We start from the raw sequence: 18465 nt of genomic DNA, 5'->3' as shown, positions 1-18465 counted from the left end.
TGCAACTTGATCAGTTAAGTGTGTTCATATATATCTCAAGTTAATGTTACAGTGGAAGTATGGAAACATTTCAATTGAAGAACTGAGTGTTTCATATTAGTCATAGTGAAGTTTTTAATGTAATCAGTTGCGTACTTTTCATCCAATGTGAAACTTGGACATACTGTGATGACTGTGGTTCTACCAGAAGTTGGTTTCAGTTGAACATTCTGCTAAAATTTTACTAAGATTTTACATATAAATCTTCTTTTTGAACTTTTTAATTACCTCCCTAAAATAATTGTCTGGGACCATCATCAGCTCAAAATTTTAATTAGTAATTTGCCCTTTCCATTTATAAATTCAGTGTATACACCCCGGCAGGGCTTTCTAAACTCTAGACCTTTCAGATTCAGACACTATTATACTATAAATTTTCTTATGTTTGAGATAAGCCGGTGTGATTGAATACTTGGATCGGTATCTAATTACAGCAGTCACTTTTGTGCCTGTGATCAAGTCACCGTAACTATATGCAAATTATGCCATTTCTCCCACTAAGTCAGGCCACTGCTGTGTCTTGTTGACTATGTGTACTTTTACCAAAAGTATATGAAGGGCTGCTGCCCAATATTTTTTGCCACATTAGGAGTAACATTAACATTTGTATTTATGTAAGTGTGTTTTGCTGGACTTCTACACTTACAAGCATCCACGTGTGAACCTTTAATAAAAGAAGTACCCTGGCATAACATCTAGCAAAGGAGGAATGTTTTCTTAAATAAAACATGCAGGCAGATTTGATGTATATTGTAAAGAATACAGAAGAAATGCAAGTACCAACAAGCAAAAACAGAAATCATGTGAAACTGTCATTTCCAGGGAGTGACACCTTCACATTTGAGGTACAGATCCAGTTTTCATATAACATGTCAGCACCTGTTATATGTTCTTTGCATGCATTACATGGTTTCTATGTAGCCCCTGAACACTGCTGTATTGACTTGCCCATAGTGCTGAAGATGCCTTCAGAATTTCTCACTCTCTAACACCCTCTAGTGTAACTGACAGCAGATATTGACGGCCCAGTGACCAATGAAAAAGAGAGAAAATACATTTAAAAAGTCAAAGACTGCTTCAAAAAATGTTATCAGCATGTTCTACTGCAACTTAAAAACCTTATAAACCAGCTTTCATTTTGGGGCAACAGGGACCCCAAGTGGGAAGGAGCTGCTATTCCAATTAAAATGAGCCACCATATGTTAAGCGGTCCAAGAGAAATGTCAGGACTCCTGAGGGATATCGATGAAGATAATTTAATCTGAAGGCCAGTTACAACAGAGTCTGAAAAGACCAGAGACAGCACTGGTGATCCACAGATAAGACTGCTCCCGTTTGGACCAGAAGCTGTGGGAATATACATACATTATGTGACAATGAGCAAAAGATGTGATGATGGTCGTATGATTAATAATTACAAAAGTGATGACTAACGAGGAAAGTGCTGAATGATCTTTAAATCTGAAGTTAAAGAATCACTGACGGAGCCAACGTGAAATGCCAAGTGGAGGTTTTTGCAGTTTAATGAAGAAATCCTCAAAGGTCACCTACACTCATGATGGCATTTACAAACTATATTTCACCATCCGTTACTTTTAATAAGATGGTACAGAATGTCTTTGATTTTGTACTGAACAGAGCATGATCAGTTTTTTTTAGAATGAATAGTTTCTTTCACAAATGTATGTATTTGCTATTTTTTAGAGCTTTTTGGACAATAGCAGAAAGTCCTATAAAAATAAGAATTAATTTTGAATGGCAACTTTGTTTTATTATCACTTTCACAAAATAAAATCCAAACTGACGACGATTTCGTCAGTTTGGATTTTATATTTTTCGTCTAACAGCCGTAGAAATGCTGTTGTTACTGTTCACTCGATTTCCATTTTCATTATTTCTATTTTTATGTCCCCAAAATATTTAACAAGTATCAGTCCTAATATCAGTACCTTTATTAAACAACTGATATATATGGATGAATTCATCATTCACCTCTGTTACAGTTTGAAAGCTAATATATCTGTACTAATAGTATTGATATGGCGGTACAATAAAGTGTGTGTTCTCCACGGTTCTCCACTGTGGCACTAATATTTTTTTCTTGTCAATTTCTCTGACTCATAGTTGAAGCATCTTGTACGATCACAACATTTGACACCATTCATTCATTCATGAAACCCTTCTGTGTCAGTAGTGGATAAGAACCAGTCCAATCCAATTAGCACAATTAAAGAGACGCCATGAAAAGAAACTGGGACTACGCGTAACACCCTCAGAGATTAGAGACCTGCTGACCCCATGTGACCTGGGTCATGGCAAGAAGCAGCTCTCCATGAGGCTGATAACACTGTACATGTCACAGACCACAGTACAAATTGATTTTTTTTTTTTTTGGTAAAGGATATATGGAAATGCCACTTATTTCTTGTGTCATTAAAGTTTTCAACAAATTGTTTTTCAACAGTGACAGTTTTCTCACTGGAAAAACCACGCTCAGAATCACAACATGGTGTGTGTGCAAATTAACGAGAACGAAAAGTTTTAATGGCATAAAACAGAGATAAGCAACAAATTGTCACATTTGTAGCTTAACAGAGAGCTTAAATGATTATCAGAACAAGTGTTTCTTTTCCGCTGATCGACTATTCAAATCATCGCTTTAATGTCTGTGCCAATATGCTGAATGTCATCCAGCGTTAATCTTCCTGTTTACCTACTACAGTGTTTGCTATATGTAACACTGGAAAATAACGGAGAATGATGATACAGACTTCAAAGATATTTTAGTAACAAATGTCTTGCTGCTGGCTAAATGAGGACAGATATAATGTCAATATACTTTTTGTTTTTTATAACTACATCAATATAATTTAGATAAATAATCTAAACTACAAATAAGAATTGAAGTCTTTAATGACAAATTATGTCCTTGGGTGTAGATGTTTAATAAGAAAACAATTCTGTGGATTCACAGTTAATCATGAATTTTTAAGATTAAGTTGAACTGTATATTTGTCCTGTACCGTTTCTTAATCAGACGTAATCTTCTTCCTCATGAATCAGTCTTGATCTTTGATTGATCTTCTCCTCAGCCGCTACAGCTCAACTTCTCTTATCTCATCAAAGGGAAAAGCCAGAATGTGTTCAGAAAAATACAGCAGACTTGGATGACAGTCTGAAGTGACTCATTCTGGCAGCTCTGCTATCAGTTACAGGCCGAGATCAATGGAAAAACAATTTAGCTGCCAAATATTAGTAGGTTCTAATCTGCTTCACCTCATGTGCAGCTCTGTCTTACTTACTGTCTGAAAAAAACAAGATAATTTCTTTTAGTTAACAAAACCACTTTTGAGAACATTTGACTTGCTTTGTGCAATATTTCATCTCTTTTATCTATTTTTTTTGTCATGCCAGCACCTTGTATGTAAGGTTGGTGGTTTTGATTGACATGTCCCAACAATTTTTCGATTGACTGCCAGGAAATTTTCCAACACACACACTCAAGCTCCCTGCAGGATGAACTGTAGTCACTTTGATGATCCCTGACTTTTCATCTGGGGCCATCATCAGGTAATAATTCATATTTGTCAAATACTTTGGTTCTGTGACCAAATACCTGAAAACTAATAACATTTTTCATCACCCTCAGCAGTACTTTGTTTATTGGTAAATAGCAAATTTCAGTATGCTAACATGTTAAACTAAGATGGTAAACTTCATATCAACATTATACCTGCTTATTAGTATTTCAGCCTCTCAGTGCATCTAGCATGTCTGTAGACTCTTAATGTTGCCCTTGCTTGTTATTTTCCAATACTAACAAAAATGCAGAATGTGTAGAAAGCATATTGGTTTTCTTTTCAGTTATGAAAATGAAGATAAATATTTGCATGTTTAGCATTAAACCTAACATATGCAGATTTGTAGAAATGACTGACTTCATGCCTCCCTTGTGTTGTACAGTGTAATCATGTTTATGCCCTTTCCTAATTAAGTGTTTACAGGCCAAAGTTATTGACTGCCAGCAAGCTTAGCAAGCCATAACCAACTCCATTCATTCATATGGAACAACGGCAGGGTGGTATAATAGAATTACATTAGACAGTCTTAAGCTGAAATAGATCGCCACCTTAGTCCTCTGCAGCCATGGGCTAACTATTTTTAATCCCATTGACGCAGTAGGAGACCAGGTTACTTAGGGGGATTAGATAAGGAGACTGGGGAGGCTATAAGTGTAGGGATCAGGAGAGGGATCAGACAGGACATAACAGATCAAGCCCTGTGACGTGTCGGTGAGGACAGAAATTCAGACACCTCACACTGAGGTTGCAGCAGTCCCTCTGAGGAGCCAGCATCTGACCCACTGAAACCACCTTGTGGACTTTGCCTTCAGCTTTCTGACATCTAAGCATCATCCATAACCATGGAGCCTGTGGCCCAGACAGTGACTGCCACCGCAGCCTTCGACAGAGACACTTTCCCCAGAAGAGCCCTAAGAGCGACCCCCAGAGGAGCCTCGTCTCATTTTGTGGGGAGCTCGATCATGATCCTGTCCTCGTTTGCAGTCTCCACATTAGCTATGAACTGTGGGAAGAAGATCCAGGAGTCCAGACACAAACCCAACGACAACTAGCAACAGCGGACGGATGGATATGACTTTATTTTTTAGTCAACCTTTGCTAATTGGGGCAAGTCAACGAAGATTTTATTTTTATGAAGATATAACAGACGCCCCTTCATAGCCAGCTGCCTTTTGTGTTCCCGTAGCAAAATGTGAAACGTGTTTTGTCATGGATGAAGCTTCTTTAGTGTCAGAGTGTTAACCTGGACAGTCAGAAGAGGATGAAGCTCTCATGGGATATGGGACAGATCAACAACAGGCGAAGAGCATTGACTGTTACTGCTGTGTTTCTAAGAAGACAAGCGTTTGGCAAACACCTCAGGATGGCTGCTTGTTTTTAGACATTGGACAAGTTAATCCTCTTTTGATAAATGAAGAAAACAACTGATTCTGTAGACAGTACATGCTCACATTCCTCTACCCAAGGCACTTTTTAAAAAAAATGTATCGCTTTGGTATTTGTACTTAAACTTGTACTTGTAAGTATTGTACTATACCCAGTCCTAATGCCTCTATAAATTATAATTATATATTATGAATTCATTGAGTGTTTTGGTGTAAGTCCAGTATTGTAGCCTTAAAAATGTGATATATGAGGACACATACTAATTATGTACCAATTCTGAACAGGTTTTTAGTATACCGTGTGTTCACAAAGGAAAAGTGATGGAATTAAGTGAAATCAAAGACAATAAGTGCACTAAATACAGTTGATTTTTGAGGGTGCTGTTGATGAAGACTATTGCAGTGCACAAAGAGACTGGAGGAGCTGCTCACAGTAGGGAAAATTTTGTAGGTGGTGGTGAAAGAGGTCCCAAAGAAAATGCGGAAAACAAAAATAAATCTTATGACATTTTGTTTTCTGTTCGTAAAGTTTACCTTGTAGCAACTTCCCAAAGACGCAGCTTAAAGGACGTCTAACGTTGAACGTACTGCGCCATTTCTTATTATAAAGTATGTTGATTTTTTAAAAATATACTAACTGCTAAAACAGTACATTGTACATGACAATTTATATGTAGTGTGTACTATATAGAATTAATATATAGAATAGATTTCAGTGTCTGTGGAACATTCTGCAGTTGTCAGATTGTGGCAGATTTGTCCATGTCAGTCATCAGAATGTGGTTGTACTTGATACTGGTTCATGTGAAGCTCTGAGGATCCTTTTCAAAAGCCTGGTGTATTTTGTCATGCTGCCACCAGAGGACAGTATTGCCATTAAAGACTGCAACTTTCCAGCAATGTCTTGCTGCTTCTTTGGCAAGGTCTTAAAACAAGGGTTCTCAAAAAGGCAAAACATGAGTTTTAAACATTATTTTTATGTATTAAAAAAACAGGTACAAACAAACAAAATCCAAGTTCGCAACAGTGATACAAACATTAGATGCCAGCAAGGTTTCATCCAAGGCCATGCACATCTGTACCTAAACTAAACTTCTTAGTTTTATATGAAGAGCTCACAATGAGCTTATGATTTCCAGTGCGTATGTGCATGTCCTCTAATGTCTTCAGAGCGTGTCGAGGCTCTTCAGCCTCCGCTCAGTGAGGAAGCGGTGTGTCTGGTGGTTTGGGTTCTGGTCGTTACCTCCAGCTGAAGCACTGAAGTAGGACAACATGGACCTGTTGTGTTGCCGATGTGCCGCCTTCTCCCCATCCTCGTCGTCATCATCCCTGAGGGCAAATTTAACAAAACAAGACTGATTTTTTTACACTGTGGTAAGTGCTCGTCTCCTGAGGTAAAATGATTTGCACATTTGACATTAAGTGAGGAAATCAAAGGGGTTGTGGGTTTCACACACTAACACATGTAAGTATTCTTACAGTCATGTGAAAAAATAAGTACACCCCATGGAAACTGTTGACTTTTTCAACATATCTAAACAAGCAGACATTTGATCCTCTTTGAAACAGTGCAGGATGATAAACTCAAAGGAATGACGCACAAAACTGACATTTTGCAGTCAGTTTCAGAACTTAGAAAAACAAGAAGATCAGTCACATGAAAAAAAGTAGAGTAAAAAAATCACATCATTAGAAAATCCTTTGGGAGAGCAGGTGGAACTTGTCTCATTTAAACTTTTGGCATCTAGGGTGTGGTGTCATCATGCCAAGATCTGAAGGGCTCTCTAAGGCCTTCACGCATTGGAGATGCCTATGAGTCTGGCAAGGGGTTTAAGAAGAACCTCAAGCTATTTGAAATAAATAATTTCACTGTGAGGAAAATCATCTACAAGCGGTGCAGATTTCAAACGAATGCCAATTTATCTCATAAATTCAGCCAAACAGCAAACGGTCTGATGCAAAGAGAAGTCTCCAAGAACCCCAAAATTTTATTACAGGATGTGCAGGTAACTCTTGCAACTGCTGGTCAAAATCAAGTTTGAAGGATCTTTACCAGTGGACAGTCACCGCCTTGCTGTCCATCAGGGTTTGGGCTGTGCTCCAGCTAAATCGAACAAACTGAGGGTAACCAAACACTGGGTCCAGGTACTTCAGCAGCCACGCTTTAGTCTTGGGATCTAAGAACACATGAAAAAGTTGGTCTCAGTGACAGTTTATCTACATGCATCAATCACTTTCAAAGTGGCGCAGTCATGCTGATTTTTGTCAGTACATTTAACTAGTGTTTCTCAAACATTGGCTGTCATTATTAGAAGATTACAACAGTTGATCGTTTCTGTTACCATTTGGGTATCCTGAGCCATAATCTGTATCCACCTCTCCCAGGTCTTCGGTAAAGTTCCAGCCTTTTACAACACGATCCCTGGCAACCTGAAAATGACCACACAACATAAGCACAGCCGCTGACCAAATCTGAACAGACCTTAAAATATGGACATTAAGGTTTTCAGTGGCACAAACACAAAGTCCATAATTTTAAATTAAGGCCACTGAAGCGATCAGGAAATCCACACATGCACTCAGTTATTTACTGTTGCTAAGGATTCAATCTGCTCACAGCTGATTAAAAAACTCAAACTCCTCCTGCTCTGACAAGAGGAGTTTGAGCTCAAGGAGCTCATGGACTTACATTAGAGTTTCACTGTGGAAAACTGGCTTTAGAAAACCACTCCAACCATGAAACAAAAACATGAAAGTGTAAAACTCTACGACCTTTATTAGAAGAGGAACTGATTTTGTATTATTCGTTGCTTGTCATAAATTTCCTTCCCTCACCTGAAGGTGAAGAGGTGTGAAAGTGAACAAACATTTGCTATACTATTGCCACCATTCATAAAATCATTTTATTTCACTGGAGACAAAGGAGTTAAGGAAGTGAATAGGAAAGACTAAAGAGGCTTAGGTAGCATCTTGAAGGTCTTCTCTAACCTTCGCGCAGATACTGGCTGCACTGACGATGGGGAAGAGAGAGTCAGCCTTTGGCCTCACAGTCACGTCGATACCTGGGAACCGCTGGGAGAGTTTCTCTTCATACTTCTCTGCTGGGCCGACTGTGTCCACATAAACCTTCCACATAGACACAGTCAAAAAGAAGATTTACACAATACAATAAAACATCAGATGAGCACATGTATACTAATTTAAGTTGTTTTACCTCTTTGAGCTGCACTCCACTGTCCAAGGCATACTGTACTAAACCGATCGCTGTATCATGTGAAAGAGCGTTCAGGTTGTATTTTGTCCTTGAAGCAAAACCAAAGACTATGTTAGTGTGAGTGAAGTTAAGTAACAGGCCTCCGTGTGAATGATGCTGTATGTGCCAAATACCTCTGTAACATGCTGGTAGAGATGGTGTTGGGGGAGAGAATCTGCAGTGCCCAGCCCACATAATTTCTGGCTTCATCCAGTTTTTGGAAAAGGTTCTCTCTTTCTGCTTCTGTTAGGGTCTTTGAATCTGGTAAAGGCATGATAAAATTAACCAATTTAAGGATGCAGTGAAGAGATTTCACTTACCAATATGCCACCGAGCAAATTACAGGCTAAGTTTACGTAATAACCCAAGTTCTTTTGGAAGATTAACGGGTTAAAAATAAATCACGTTGAGGAAGGCCTGTGCACAGTCCTGTTCAAATCACCACAGGCGGGCCAACAGGATTACCTGCCACTTTCAAGCCCTTCAGCTCCTCCTTTTTGGAAACTGGACAGAAGCATATTCCATACACCATGGGTCCTGGATCAAAAAAATAAATAAAAAGAAAAGAAAACCAAAACAGTCTAAGTATGTACACCACATGACTCACTGTGAACTCACTGCAACAACAAATGACAGTAAATCAAATCGTTATCTCAACATCATACCCAGCACAGGCCCCCTGCCAGCCTCGTCGATGCCCAAACAACAGTCCTCTATCTTGCAGACATCAGGGATCTGAGAGACTAGCCGGCAGCTGACAGAGTTGTCCGTTTCAAAGGGACTGAGATCCATGTCTGCTGGCACAAGACACTCAGGTAGAAGCTTTTGGAGCAGGCCTCACGGTCCCCTGACCTGAACACAGCATAGATCTTAAACATGTTGTGCGTACAGCCCAAAAATATCTCAGACCTGCTAGGTAGAGTCTAAAAATCCTACAGACGGACTATGAGCTGCTACTAAAAGCTGTGACCACTGTACTGACTTTGCAGAGTGGCCAGAAGCCACAATTACTGTTTTTCCTGATCTTCTTCTACGTTTTTAGGTTCATAACATAAAAAGTAGCAGTGAAAATGTTAGTGTCGGTTTTACTGCAGGGGTTGTATTCGCTTAAAAAATCGCCTAAATATGTAATTTGCTTTCAACTGTGTGAAACAAGGTGATGTTATTGCGTTTCGTGGGTTTACTACAACCTCCTGTCATGTGAGCTGCGCAAATGACACACAAACACTCACGTATGTTGTGTAGCTCCTGCACTGTTTTGACGCTCTAGCTAAAAGCTACACACTGTGGACGCGGTTCAGCACTTTTTAAAACCGCAATACGCACATGTTCTCGGTTTAAATGAGGAGTTCAGGTTGTTCAGAGAAAACATGTGGGCAGAACATTTCGCGATAAAGCGCACAAAAGCTAAATCTTACCTATTTAAACTGTGACTTCTAGCAGCTTGGTTTGGCGCCCCAGGAAGAACGTCTTCTTCGTCTTATCTAAAGATTTAGGCGCATTACCGCCACCACATGGTCTGGAGTCTGACCTGGAAATTGTGTGCCACATCTGTGCCACCGGAACGGGTTTTTTCCAAGGCTGGGGAAATAGTTTGTAAAAGAAGAAACCGACTGAGTCCCAAAACTGTAGAAAAGCTGTTATTTCTTAATTAAAACTCATAAACAGTTATTATTATTATTGTTATTAATAACAATAACAATAACAATAATAATAAAGCAGTTTTCTATTATCTATCATATTACTGTGTGGGGATTTGGCAAATTGGTGCCCCCTGCAGGTGTTCTTGCTTGCTGAGAGGGTGCCGTGCTCAGAAGCTGTGTGAGGAGGGGAAAGAGGAGGGGGGTGCAGTTCACCTCTGGGTCTCTCCCAAACAGAACGGACGGAGGGGGGGGGGATCCAGTACTCTAATGGAATTAGTGGGCTAAAGTCACCTCGACTTTCTTCATTCATATTATAAATACAGGCCTATTATTCCTGCATGGTTTTGTTTTTCTGATAATCCTGCTCTCAGGATCACACTTACTCTGGCAGTCACTGTGGCTCAAGCAGAGAGGAGTCGCCCAGGGAGTAGTTCAATGTAGAACCGCCATTGATTTCTGTCCTGTTTTTGACTTCACAATATTTTGTTTGATTTTTCCTGCCTGCGCTCATTTAAGCTTCTGTAGCTCTCATACAGTTATTGGTATATTCAGTGAATATCATCTCAGTGATGTGATTTAATCTGATAACAAGCAAAGTGAAGTAAAATGATCAAATCCTCAAAGGAAAAGTCCTTTACTTAAGTAAAAGTACAAGTACCACACTACAAAAATGCTCTGTTACAAGTAAATGTCCTGCTTTGAAAATGTTACTTAAGTAAAAGCATATGCATAACCAGGAAAGTGTGCTAAAAAACATCAAAAGTAAAAGTACTGATAGAGTGGATACTGTTATGTGTAATACTATCATATATTCTATCATTAACTTATTACTGCTTATGTGGAAACAGCTTTTAACCATTGTACTTGGTTTAAATGGAGCTAATTTTTAGCCAGTTTTCAGAGAACTGCAACTTTCATTGTGGATTAATCTCCTGAGTTACTGTTCTGTTGATTGCTTGACTGTCAGGTGTGTTATAATTCTGAAAATAGTGAAAAACTCATCTTCATAAGCTCCTTGTGTGTTTTTTATTTCAAATTTGAAGTTATCAAATGATTGCAGTAAAAGTACAATATTTTCCTCTGAAATGTTGTGGAGATGAAGTAGAAAGTTCCATCCAAGACTCAAGTAAAGTAAAAGTACCTCAAAGTACAGTAACTGAATAAATATACTTTGTTACATTCCCCCACTGAGCACTAGGACACATACTTAACCAGCAAAATTAAGTGAGAGCATCAAAAGTAAAAGTAATTAGTTCACAGACAGTCACCTTTAAGAGTGTCATATTTTGGTGTATGATTGAATTATTATTATTAGTAATCCATTAATGTTTAATCGGCATGTTTATGTTCATTTGAGCTATTTTATACAGGCATACGTACAATGGAAAATGCTTCATCTTTCATGAGAAATAATGTAGCGGAGTAAAAAGTACGACACTTGCCTCGGAAGTGAAGCGGCGTACAAGTAAGAAGTAGCATAAAATTGAAATACTGTATTGTATTTATTTATTAGGGATGATAAATTAATGCACATTAATCAACATTTATTAAAATGAACATGTGCCAGATTTGGCCAAGTTTGACATTTTCATGGGTCCTCCTATGGCAAATGTGTCAAAACATTCTTACCTACAAAGGGGAGAATTATAGTAACAGTTAATTAGTTACAACTTAACACATTATGTTTACATTACACATCACAAAAGTGATAAAAAGGGGTAAAAATCTAGAAATGCACATTGCCCTGGTATATGACCAAGAAGGACTATAGCTGAGGCCATATCAGTCAAGTATAGGCTACTTTCTATTGATTTAACTTTATCTTTATTTTTTTCCCACCCAAAATGTATTGATAAAAAAAATCTATCTGAGGATCCCAAATGGATGTTTTGATGAATTTAATTTTATTGGAGAGCCACAATAGTTTAGACTCCTTAACTAAATGTGGTCTGTGTATTTAAGGTTTTTTTTTTTATGTTTTTTCTTCCATTAGTAATCTACATCACTTTTCCTTAGCCCTGAGAATACTTTCAGTTTCCCTCCCAAATCAATTTCACCTTCTACACCCCCGAATATTGTCACCTCTTATATTGTAACATCCCACTGCCTCCACAAACATCATTGTTTTACATCACCCTCAAACACAATGTCGGTACAATGAATGTGACATTTAGTTTTTTGGATGCCCTCTGGATGGGCCTTAACTGCAGCTGAATGTGGAGGCAGGGAGGCAACCTCAGGTGGAGAGGAGAGGGCAGAGTGAAAGGAGAGCCATGTACAAAAGTCCAAGTGTACACTGGTTACTGAGCTGAAATTGGCCTTGCCTCTGGCTCTTTACACCCACCCCGTCTCTCTCTTTCTGTCCCTCTCCCTTGCTGAATGGCTGTCTTTGTCTTTCTCAGTAACACGCAGTCCCCAGCCGATTAAATGTGGGGAATTAGTAGTCAATTTTAGCCTACAACACACAAACACACTAAACAGCTTAGGTTGGTGGGGCTCTGATTGTGCTGTTATTGCAGTTCACACGTCAGCAGCGTTTTTAATTTAATTTAATTTTTTTTACCCTTCACTTACTAACTGCACCACATGTTATCTCCAAACCAGCACTGCCGCATAAAATAACAATCTTACACTGGATTTCTATAAATAAATTGATTTAATAAATGACAACAATAATATTTCAACATTGCTTTTCTTGTAAGGAAGCAAAATACTCAAGTGGATGTATAGCAAACACTTTACAAAACTATCCAGAATTATACAAAATGGAAGAAGCAAAAGTGTGACACACAATGCATTATTACTTACACAAAAATAATAACTAATGGTAAGAGGGTCAGTATAAAATGATAAAGTATGCATCACTTAATAAAGGTGAAGCTTGTGGTAATGACCATTATTCACATTGCTGAAGAGGAAGAGGGCTATTTATGCACAACATAGGAAAACGAAAACATGCTTTTGGCCTACATGCAGCGCAGAACAGTCGTACATGTGATTCTAATCCTTAAGTAGGACCCAAAGCTGGCCAATTATCTCGAGAGGTTTGGTTGAGACTTTGTACTTATAGATTTTAACTCAGTTATTGGATAAATCAGATGCGAATCAGCAAAATGTTAGGCACTTAGAAAGCAAAAAAAAAAAAAAAAGACGAATGAGGTGGAGGTTTAAGGTTCTTAAATTTTGAATACCTTCCGTCGATCAGGTATCCAGGTTCGTTCTCCTCCTTTGCTACTGGCACAAAATGAATAGAATTGAGGTAAGTGTCCAAGACTGAGCGATAAGCTGAAATACATCTTTAAGAGCTCTCTTTCCCTCTCTTTTTCCTATTTTCCCCTTAAATGCTCAATTGTTCAGTTGAGTGTAGTCCATGTAAAGAAAGGACAGGAATTCAGACTGTGCTATCTACAAAGGAAGAAGGTTGCAACTATACTTTTCTGGCCACAAAGAAACAACCCCAGGAAACATGCTTTCTCCCAAAGCAGTGGTGCAGATGTATAAGTGTAATATTAAATCAGTCACAATAATGTTACACCGTAGGATATCAACAATGACAATAAACTTACTACTCATATAAAATAACACAACAACAACAAAAACATCCTTTAGTTTGGTTAATAAAATCTGATTATGTCAGTCTAAACCCATCACTTTTGGGTCAAATCAGAGTCACTCATCAACATCTGTCCACTCCCAGTGTCTCTCTCACTTGTCTACCTCTTGTATACACACTTGCTGTACATCCCAACTCATATATTTATGATGGCACACGTTTGTTAAGGTTTATTTATTTTTTGATTGGCTGTTGACCCATGATTCACACTTTATACTGTGTGAGTTTGTGGCTGTTGTTTTTTTTTTCTTTTTTAAAACTGTGTAAGGCCCCCATGGATGCGTCTTGCATTATATTGGCTAAAAAAGTAAAAACCTCTAATATAACATCAATATGGCATAGACACACACACACACGTACACAATCACACCCTCACAGATTTCCGCACACAGACACACAGATCCACTCACACGCTTCCCATATTTCCCTCTGCTCAGCTGGTCTCCCTCAAGGTCTTGTGAGTGTGGTGTAAACAGGCTGCTCCCAGTGTGTGGGGCTGTGAGAGGGGGCCACGCTGGAGGGGTCTCCTATGGTAGTGTACAGAGGCCTCTGTGTAGGGCCCATGTAGGAGAAGGCTGAGTATAGCCCTGGGGCCTGACTGGAGTGGGCGTAATACGCCCCTGGGGCCTGGTGCTCTCCATACTCAAACTGAGCTCTGGAGGCCAGTGAGGGGAAAGCGGAGCCATAGTGAGGGAGGCTGAGCGGGGTGTAGGTGACATGGGTGCCTGAGGAGGGAGAGGACGAGGCCTCAGCGTAGTGGCTCCCAGATGCAGATTCGCTCTTGATCTGGGCCTTGGAGGGGTCAGAGGAAGACGGTGAGGCCTGAGGCTGCTGCTGCTGTTTGGAGAGCCAGGCGGAGTGCCCACTAGCAGCAGCCAGGGCATAAGCATAAGATGAGGCTGAGGATCCAGCTGCGGGGGCCCCAGTTCCACTCTGCGGGTGGCCATTTGGAGGGAGGTACTGGTCAAACTCATTTACATCGAATGGCTCGATGTTGGACATCACCTCATGGCTGATCTCGCCGATGTCCATGGTGCCAAAGTCGATGTGGGGTTTGGCACCTGATGATGAGGGACCGCCGGATGCACCTTCAGCTCCCACCCCGAGGGCTCCCCTGGACCCTCCTGATCCTCCGGCCGCTCCTGCTGCCCCATCCCTCTTGGCATCTGACAGTTTCCCAGACTGGAGCTCTGTCTTTGGGGTGGTGGGGGGTGTGGGTGGGCTGTGACCCTGACCTAAGGGAAAGAGGAGAAGAGATAACAAGGTTAGGTGAACTTTCACATCAGGTACAAGAAAGTTTTTTGTGTGCGTTCCTTATGAATAATGGCTAAAATTTGTTCTTGAACAAATATCACTTGAAATGTCAAAATACAAATGTTGTATACAGAACCACCTACCAGCAGGATGGTGGTGGTGATGGTGGTGGTGGTGCAGGTCACCCAGGGGAGACCCAGCCCCACCATTATGCTCCAAATGTAAGGTCTTGTAATGTGACTGGGAGTGGCTGGCCTCCCCTTCCCCCTGGCTATCGGACTCACTAGCAGGCGTTAGTTTGCCGTTTTTGCGTCTCCGGGGCTGGTACTTGTACTCCGGGTAGTCCTTCTTGTGCTGTTTCCTCAGCCTCTCCGCCTCCTCGATGAATGGCCTCTTGTCGCTCTCGTTCAGCAGCCTGGGGGGAGAAAAAAACAAGGAGTGATTTAGTCTTACAGGCCTTCTCGGTTATTGGGAAACTATTTTCTTCGAATATGTCTGAAAATTATGTTGCTGTAATTGATGCTGTGCGTCATGGTTAAAAAACAAGGATGGCGAGGGACAATTCGCCGTTTGGCTCGTATGAATCTAGGTATAGGTTTCGAGTACACGCCGTATAGTGTGCAGCATTTTTAAGGAGCACAACATAAAAACACCGCGTGTTTTTCTTTGTAACAATCACCAGTTTGATCTTATAATTCGCCCACTTCTACGTTTGACTTTAGTCTATACATCCCTTCAAATAGCCTATTTTACGCACAGGCTGCACAGGAAATGTGCCACTGTATGGCCACACTGTTCTTTTCTGGGACAGCGCCTCTCCATACAAACCTCCACAGTTTGCCCAGGGTCTTGCTGAGTTCCGCGTTGTGCAGGTGGGGGTACTGGTCAGCTAGTTTCCTCCTCGCCGCTTGAGCCCACACCATGAATGCGTTCATGGGCCTCTTGACGTGGGGTTTTGCTTTGTTTCCGTTGTTTACGCGCACAGGCATAGGCACGAGTGTCCAGTCATATCCGTCCAGCACCTGACTGACCGCCTCCCTTATACCGATCGGGAAGCGATCGTCCTCTTCCTCCGATTTACCTCTGGATCTGCCTCCATCGTCCCCGCTGCCATCCGCGACACAGAGCGCGGTCAGCTGCTGCGGCGGCACGGTCAAAGGTGAGTCCTGGCCGGGTGGCGCTCCGGGTTGAGTCGGTGACAGTGAGTGACCATCGTCTGACCCACCAGGACTCAGCTCCGCCTCGGACAGGCTGTGCTCCTCTCCCGACATATTTTTATTTTCTTACTTTCAACTAATGACAAGACAACCCTCGAATGTTAAATTTATTTTAGAAAGAGTCCGAACTATTTAGTGCAATTAAATCGTTTTAATTGATAAAGACGTTTGGAGTCTGCGAAGATCCCAGTTATTGCTCACTCTTCTCTGGCAATGCCATACTGCTGCGTAAAAGTGTCCAAATCCTTTCCACCGTCGGCTAGAAATCCTTCTCAGCAAAAGCCGCTACACCTAAAAATCACATGTAGTGTAACAGAAACAATTTAGCACCAATAAAGTCCATGAGTTGATTATAATTTTAGTTTTGTTGTGAAACAAAAATGCCTCGGTTTATTTCAAGCTCAACAGGTTGGGATTTTTAGAGGACTAAATGTGACCATATGACGGTCTAAACTGCATCTCGGGTTAATAACAATAACAACAACAACAACAACAGCAATAATAATAATCATAATCATAATCATAATAATAATGCTGTTTGAACGAAAGAACCGCTTCAAGAAACGTAATGTAATTTTACTGAAAGAATCTTTTTAGTAAAAAAATAAGAAGAATACAGCTGGCACATAAATACTGATATGAAATATAGCCTTCTATCCTAGAAATTTTGTTTTAAAAAATTACATAACTTACCAATTTAGATGTCCAGTGGTTCAACATGGGAGTGTGTGGCTGACTGTAGAGCCGATGAATGGCTGCTCTGTGTGGCAACACCGGAGCTTAAAGAGCGCCTTGTGAGAAGGACCGGGAGAAAAAAAACGAAGTGATTGAAAGTGGAAAACATTCCCAGAGAGGCAAAATTCCAGCACGTAAGCCCCGCCCCCCGGCACCACGCCGCGCTACGATTGGTCCTGTAATTATCCCGCGGTCCTCCGATTGGACAGGAGCGACACACTGCTAATGCCCGTCTGTCCGTCACTGCGACATATCCAGCAGAGAAGAGGTGAGATTTTACGTCGGAGTGGCTTAAATGACTCTACAGTGCGCCCATTTAGAGGCAGGAGAAGGCCAGGTTTGTTGGACGTGTTGACATGTTATATCAAACAAATAAACAATCATGAGGAGAGTTATTGCCTCCTGCGGTGGCGTTCCTCAAAAAAAAAAAAAAAAAAAAAAAGAAAGAAAGAAAGAAAGAAAGAAAAAGTCCAATGAATTGTAAAGTTTAGCTGTGATTCAACCAGATTCAGTTTGATACAGGGAATAACACACAATTTTCAGCTACATTCCTCATTAAAAAAAAAAAAAAAAGGGGGTGGGGGGGGGGGGGGTGGGGGTGTTTTTGTGTGATTATTTATATGTTGGTCAGGGATCAATAATATTATAAAGCTAATTAACCCAGCATTATGCTTCCATCTGTTACCATGGAATAATCGATTGTTACAAAAAAAGTAATATGTAGTACTGTTATGCGGGACATTCTCATTACAGTAAACGGTGGTCTGCAAAACTAATATTTAAAAAAGTTAGCAACAACGTTAGATCTTTTGATTATAAAGTTATGGGTCTTTCTGTCTAAATAAACCGTTTAGGTTTATTTAGAAATCAGAAGTTTAGCTCTGAAGAGCATCTCAAATTTAAATTGCAGATCGAGTGGGATATTGTTTCATTCTCTCAAAAGCAGAATTTATTTTTTGATAATTCAATCCAATAGTCTGATCGAATTATTCCTTTAATAAAAGCCACTGAAAGAACTGGCGGACGTGTAGACTAGAAACATGCAGACTGGTGATTAAAAGATGAACTGAGGACTGTGAGCCGTGAATGGACCGTTCGGTCTGATAAATCCTTGAAGAAAACATTTGTTAAAAGAAATACAAGTCATCATTCCTACAATAAACGGAAATATTAAACTAAACATGCAACTTTAATCGTTTCCACCAACGTTTTGTGCGTGAAACAAGACTGGTGAAGTAAAAGAAAAAACAAAAACAACAAAAAAAAAACCCAACACATTTTTGTTCGATTTGATGGTCGATACATGCTTGTAGGCCATGATCAGTGTCTTTAAAGCATGGCCTGATGGGAAGGAAGAGAATCGACTTTAGCAGCATTTGATGCGTACCCGGACACACACACACACACACACACACACACACACACACACACACACACACACACACACACACACACACACACACACACACACACACACAAATGAATGCAACAATAACCCCTGTGTGTCCGTTGCCTCTCATGTTGAGGCTGCCTCTCAGTTTTCTCCCTCTCTCTCTCTCCTCTCTCTTTGCTCTCTTTGTCTCCATCTCAGGTGAATTGTAGCCATGTGATCAAACGCCCAAGCCTCTATCCATTAACCCTCGTAAATGAAAAAATGGGGAACAAAAAGCAGTTTTGTGCTGCAAACATGGAAAAAATTGATAACAGAGAGCGATGTGTGCGTCTTTCTCCCCTTATGTCCGAGC

At 40.4% G+C, this 18465-nt stretch overlaps 2 protein-coding genes across 3 annotated transcripts; both read right to left on the bottom strand.

The window, feature by feature from the left end:
* Window positions 1-5968: 5968 nt before the first annotated feature.
* rnaseh2a (ribonuclease H2, subunit A) lies at window positions 5969-9735 on the bottom strand. Of its 2 annotated transcripts, none has more exons than XM_041036407.1 (9): window positions 9677-9735; window positions 8924-9110; window positions 8724-8795; window positions 8393-8519; window positions 8220-8307; window positions 7994-8131; window positions 7348-7435; window positions 7059-7182; window positions 5969-6334 (listed from the first exon to the last, which is right to left on the bottom strand). In XM_041036407.1, exons 2-9 carry the CDS (start codon window positions 9048-9050, stop codon window positions 6172-6174), a joined length of 927 nt encoding a protein of 308 aa, XP_040892341.1. In that variant the 5' UTR covers window positions 9051-9110; window positions 9677-9735; the 3' UTR covers window positions 5969-6171. The 2 variants fall into 2 exon arrangements, with proteins under 2 accessions (XP_040892341.1, XP_040892342.1); XM_041036408.1 differs by having other exon boundaries at window positions 8924-9052; window positions 9677-9731.
* A 2803-nt stretch (window positions 9736-12538) lies between these two features.
* Window positions 12539-16787, bottom strand: LOC121180843 (transcription factor Sox-10-like). Its single transcript, XM_041036507.1, has 4 exons — window positions 16679-16787; window positions 15597-16276; window positions 14912-15183; window positions 12539-14749 (listed from the first exon to the last, which is right to left on the bottom strand). Exons 2-4 carry the CDS (start codon window positions 16037-16039, stop codon window positions 13962-13964), a joined length of 1503 nt encoding a protein of 500 aa, XP_040892441.1. The 5' UTR covers window positions 16040-16276; window positions 16679-16787; the 3' UTR covers window positions 12539-13961.
* Window positions 16788-18465: the final 1678 nt, after the last annotated feature.

The sequence above is a fragment of the Toxotes jaculatrix genome, chromosome 4, assembly GCF_017976425.1.
Source record: "Toxotes jaculatrix isolate fToxJac2 chromosome 4, fToxJac2.pri, whole genome shotgun sequence".
NCBI lineage: Eukaryota > Metazoa > Chordata > Actinopteri > Toxotidae > Toxotes > Toxotes jaculatrix.
Note: the sequence above shows the minus strand (reverse complement) of the source record. Positions and strands in the feature narration are given on the sequence as shown.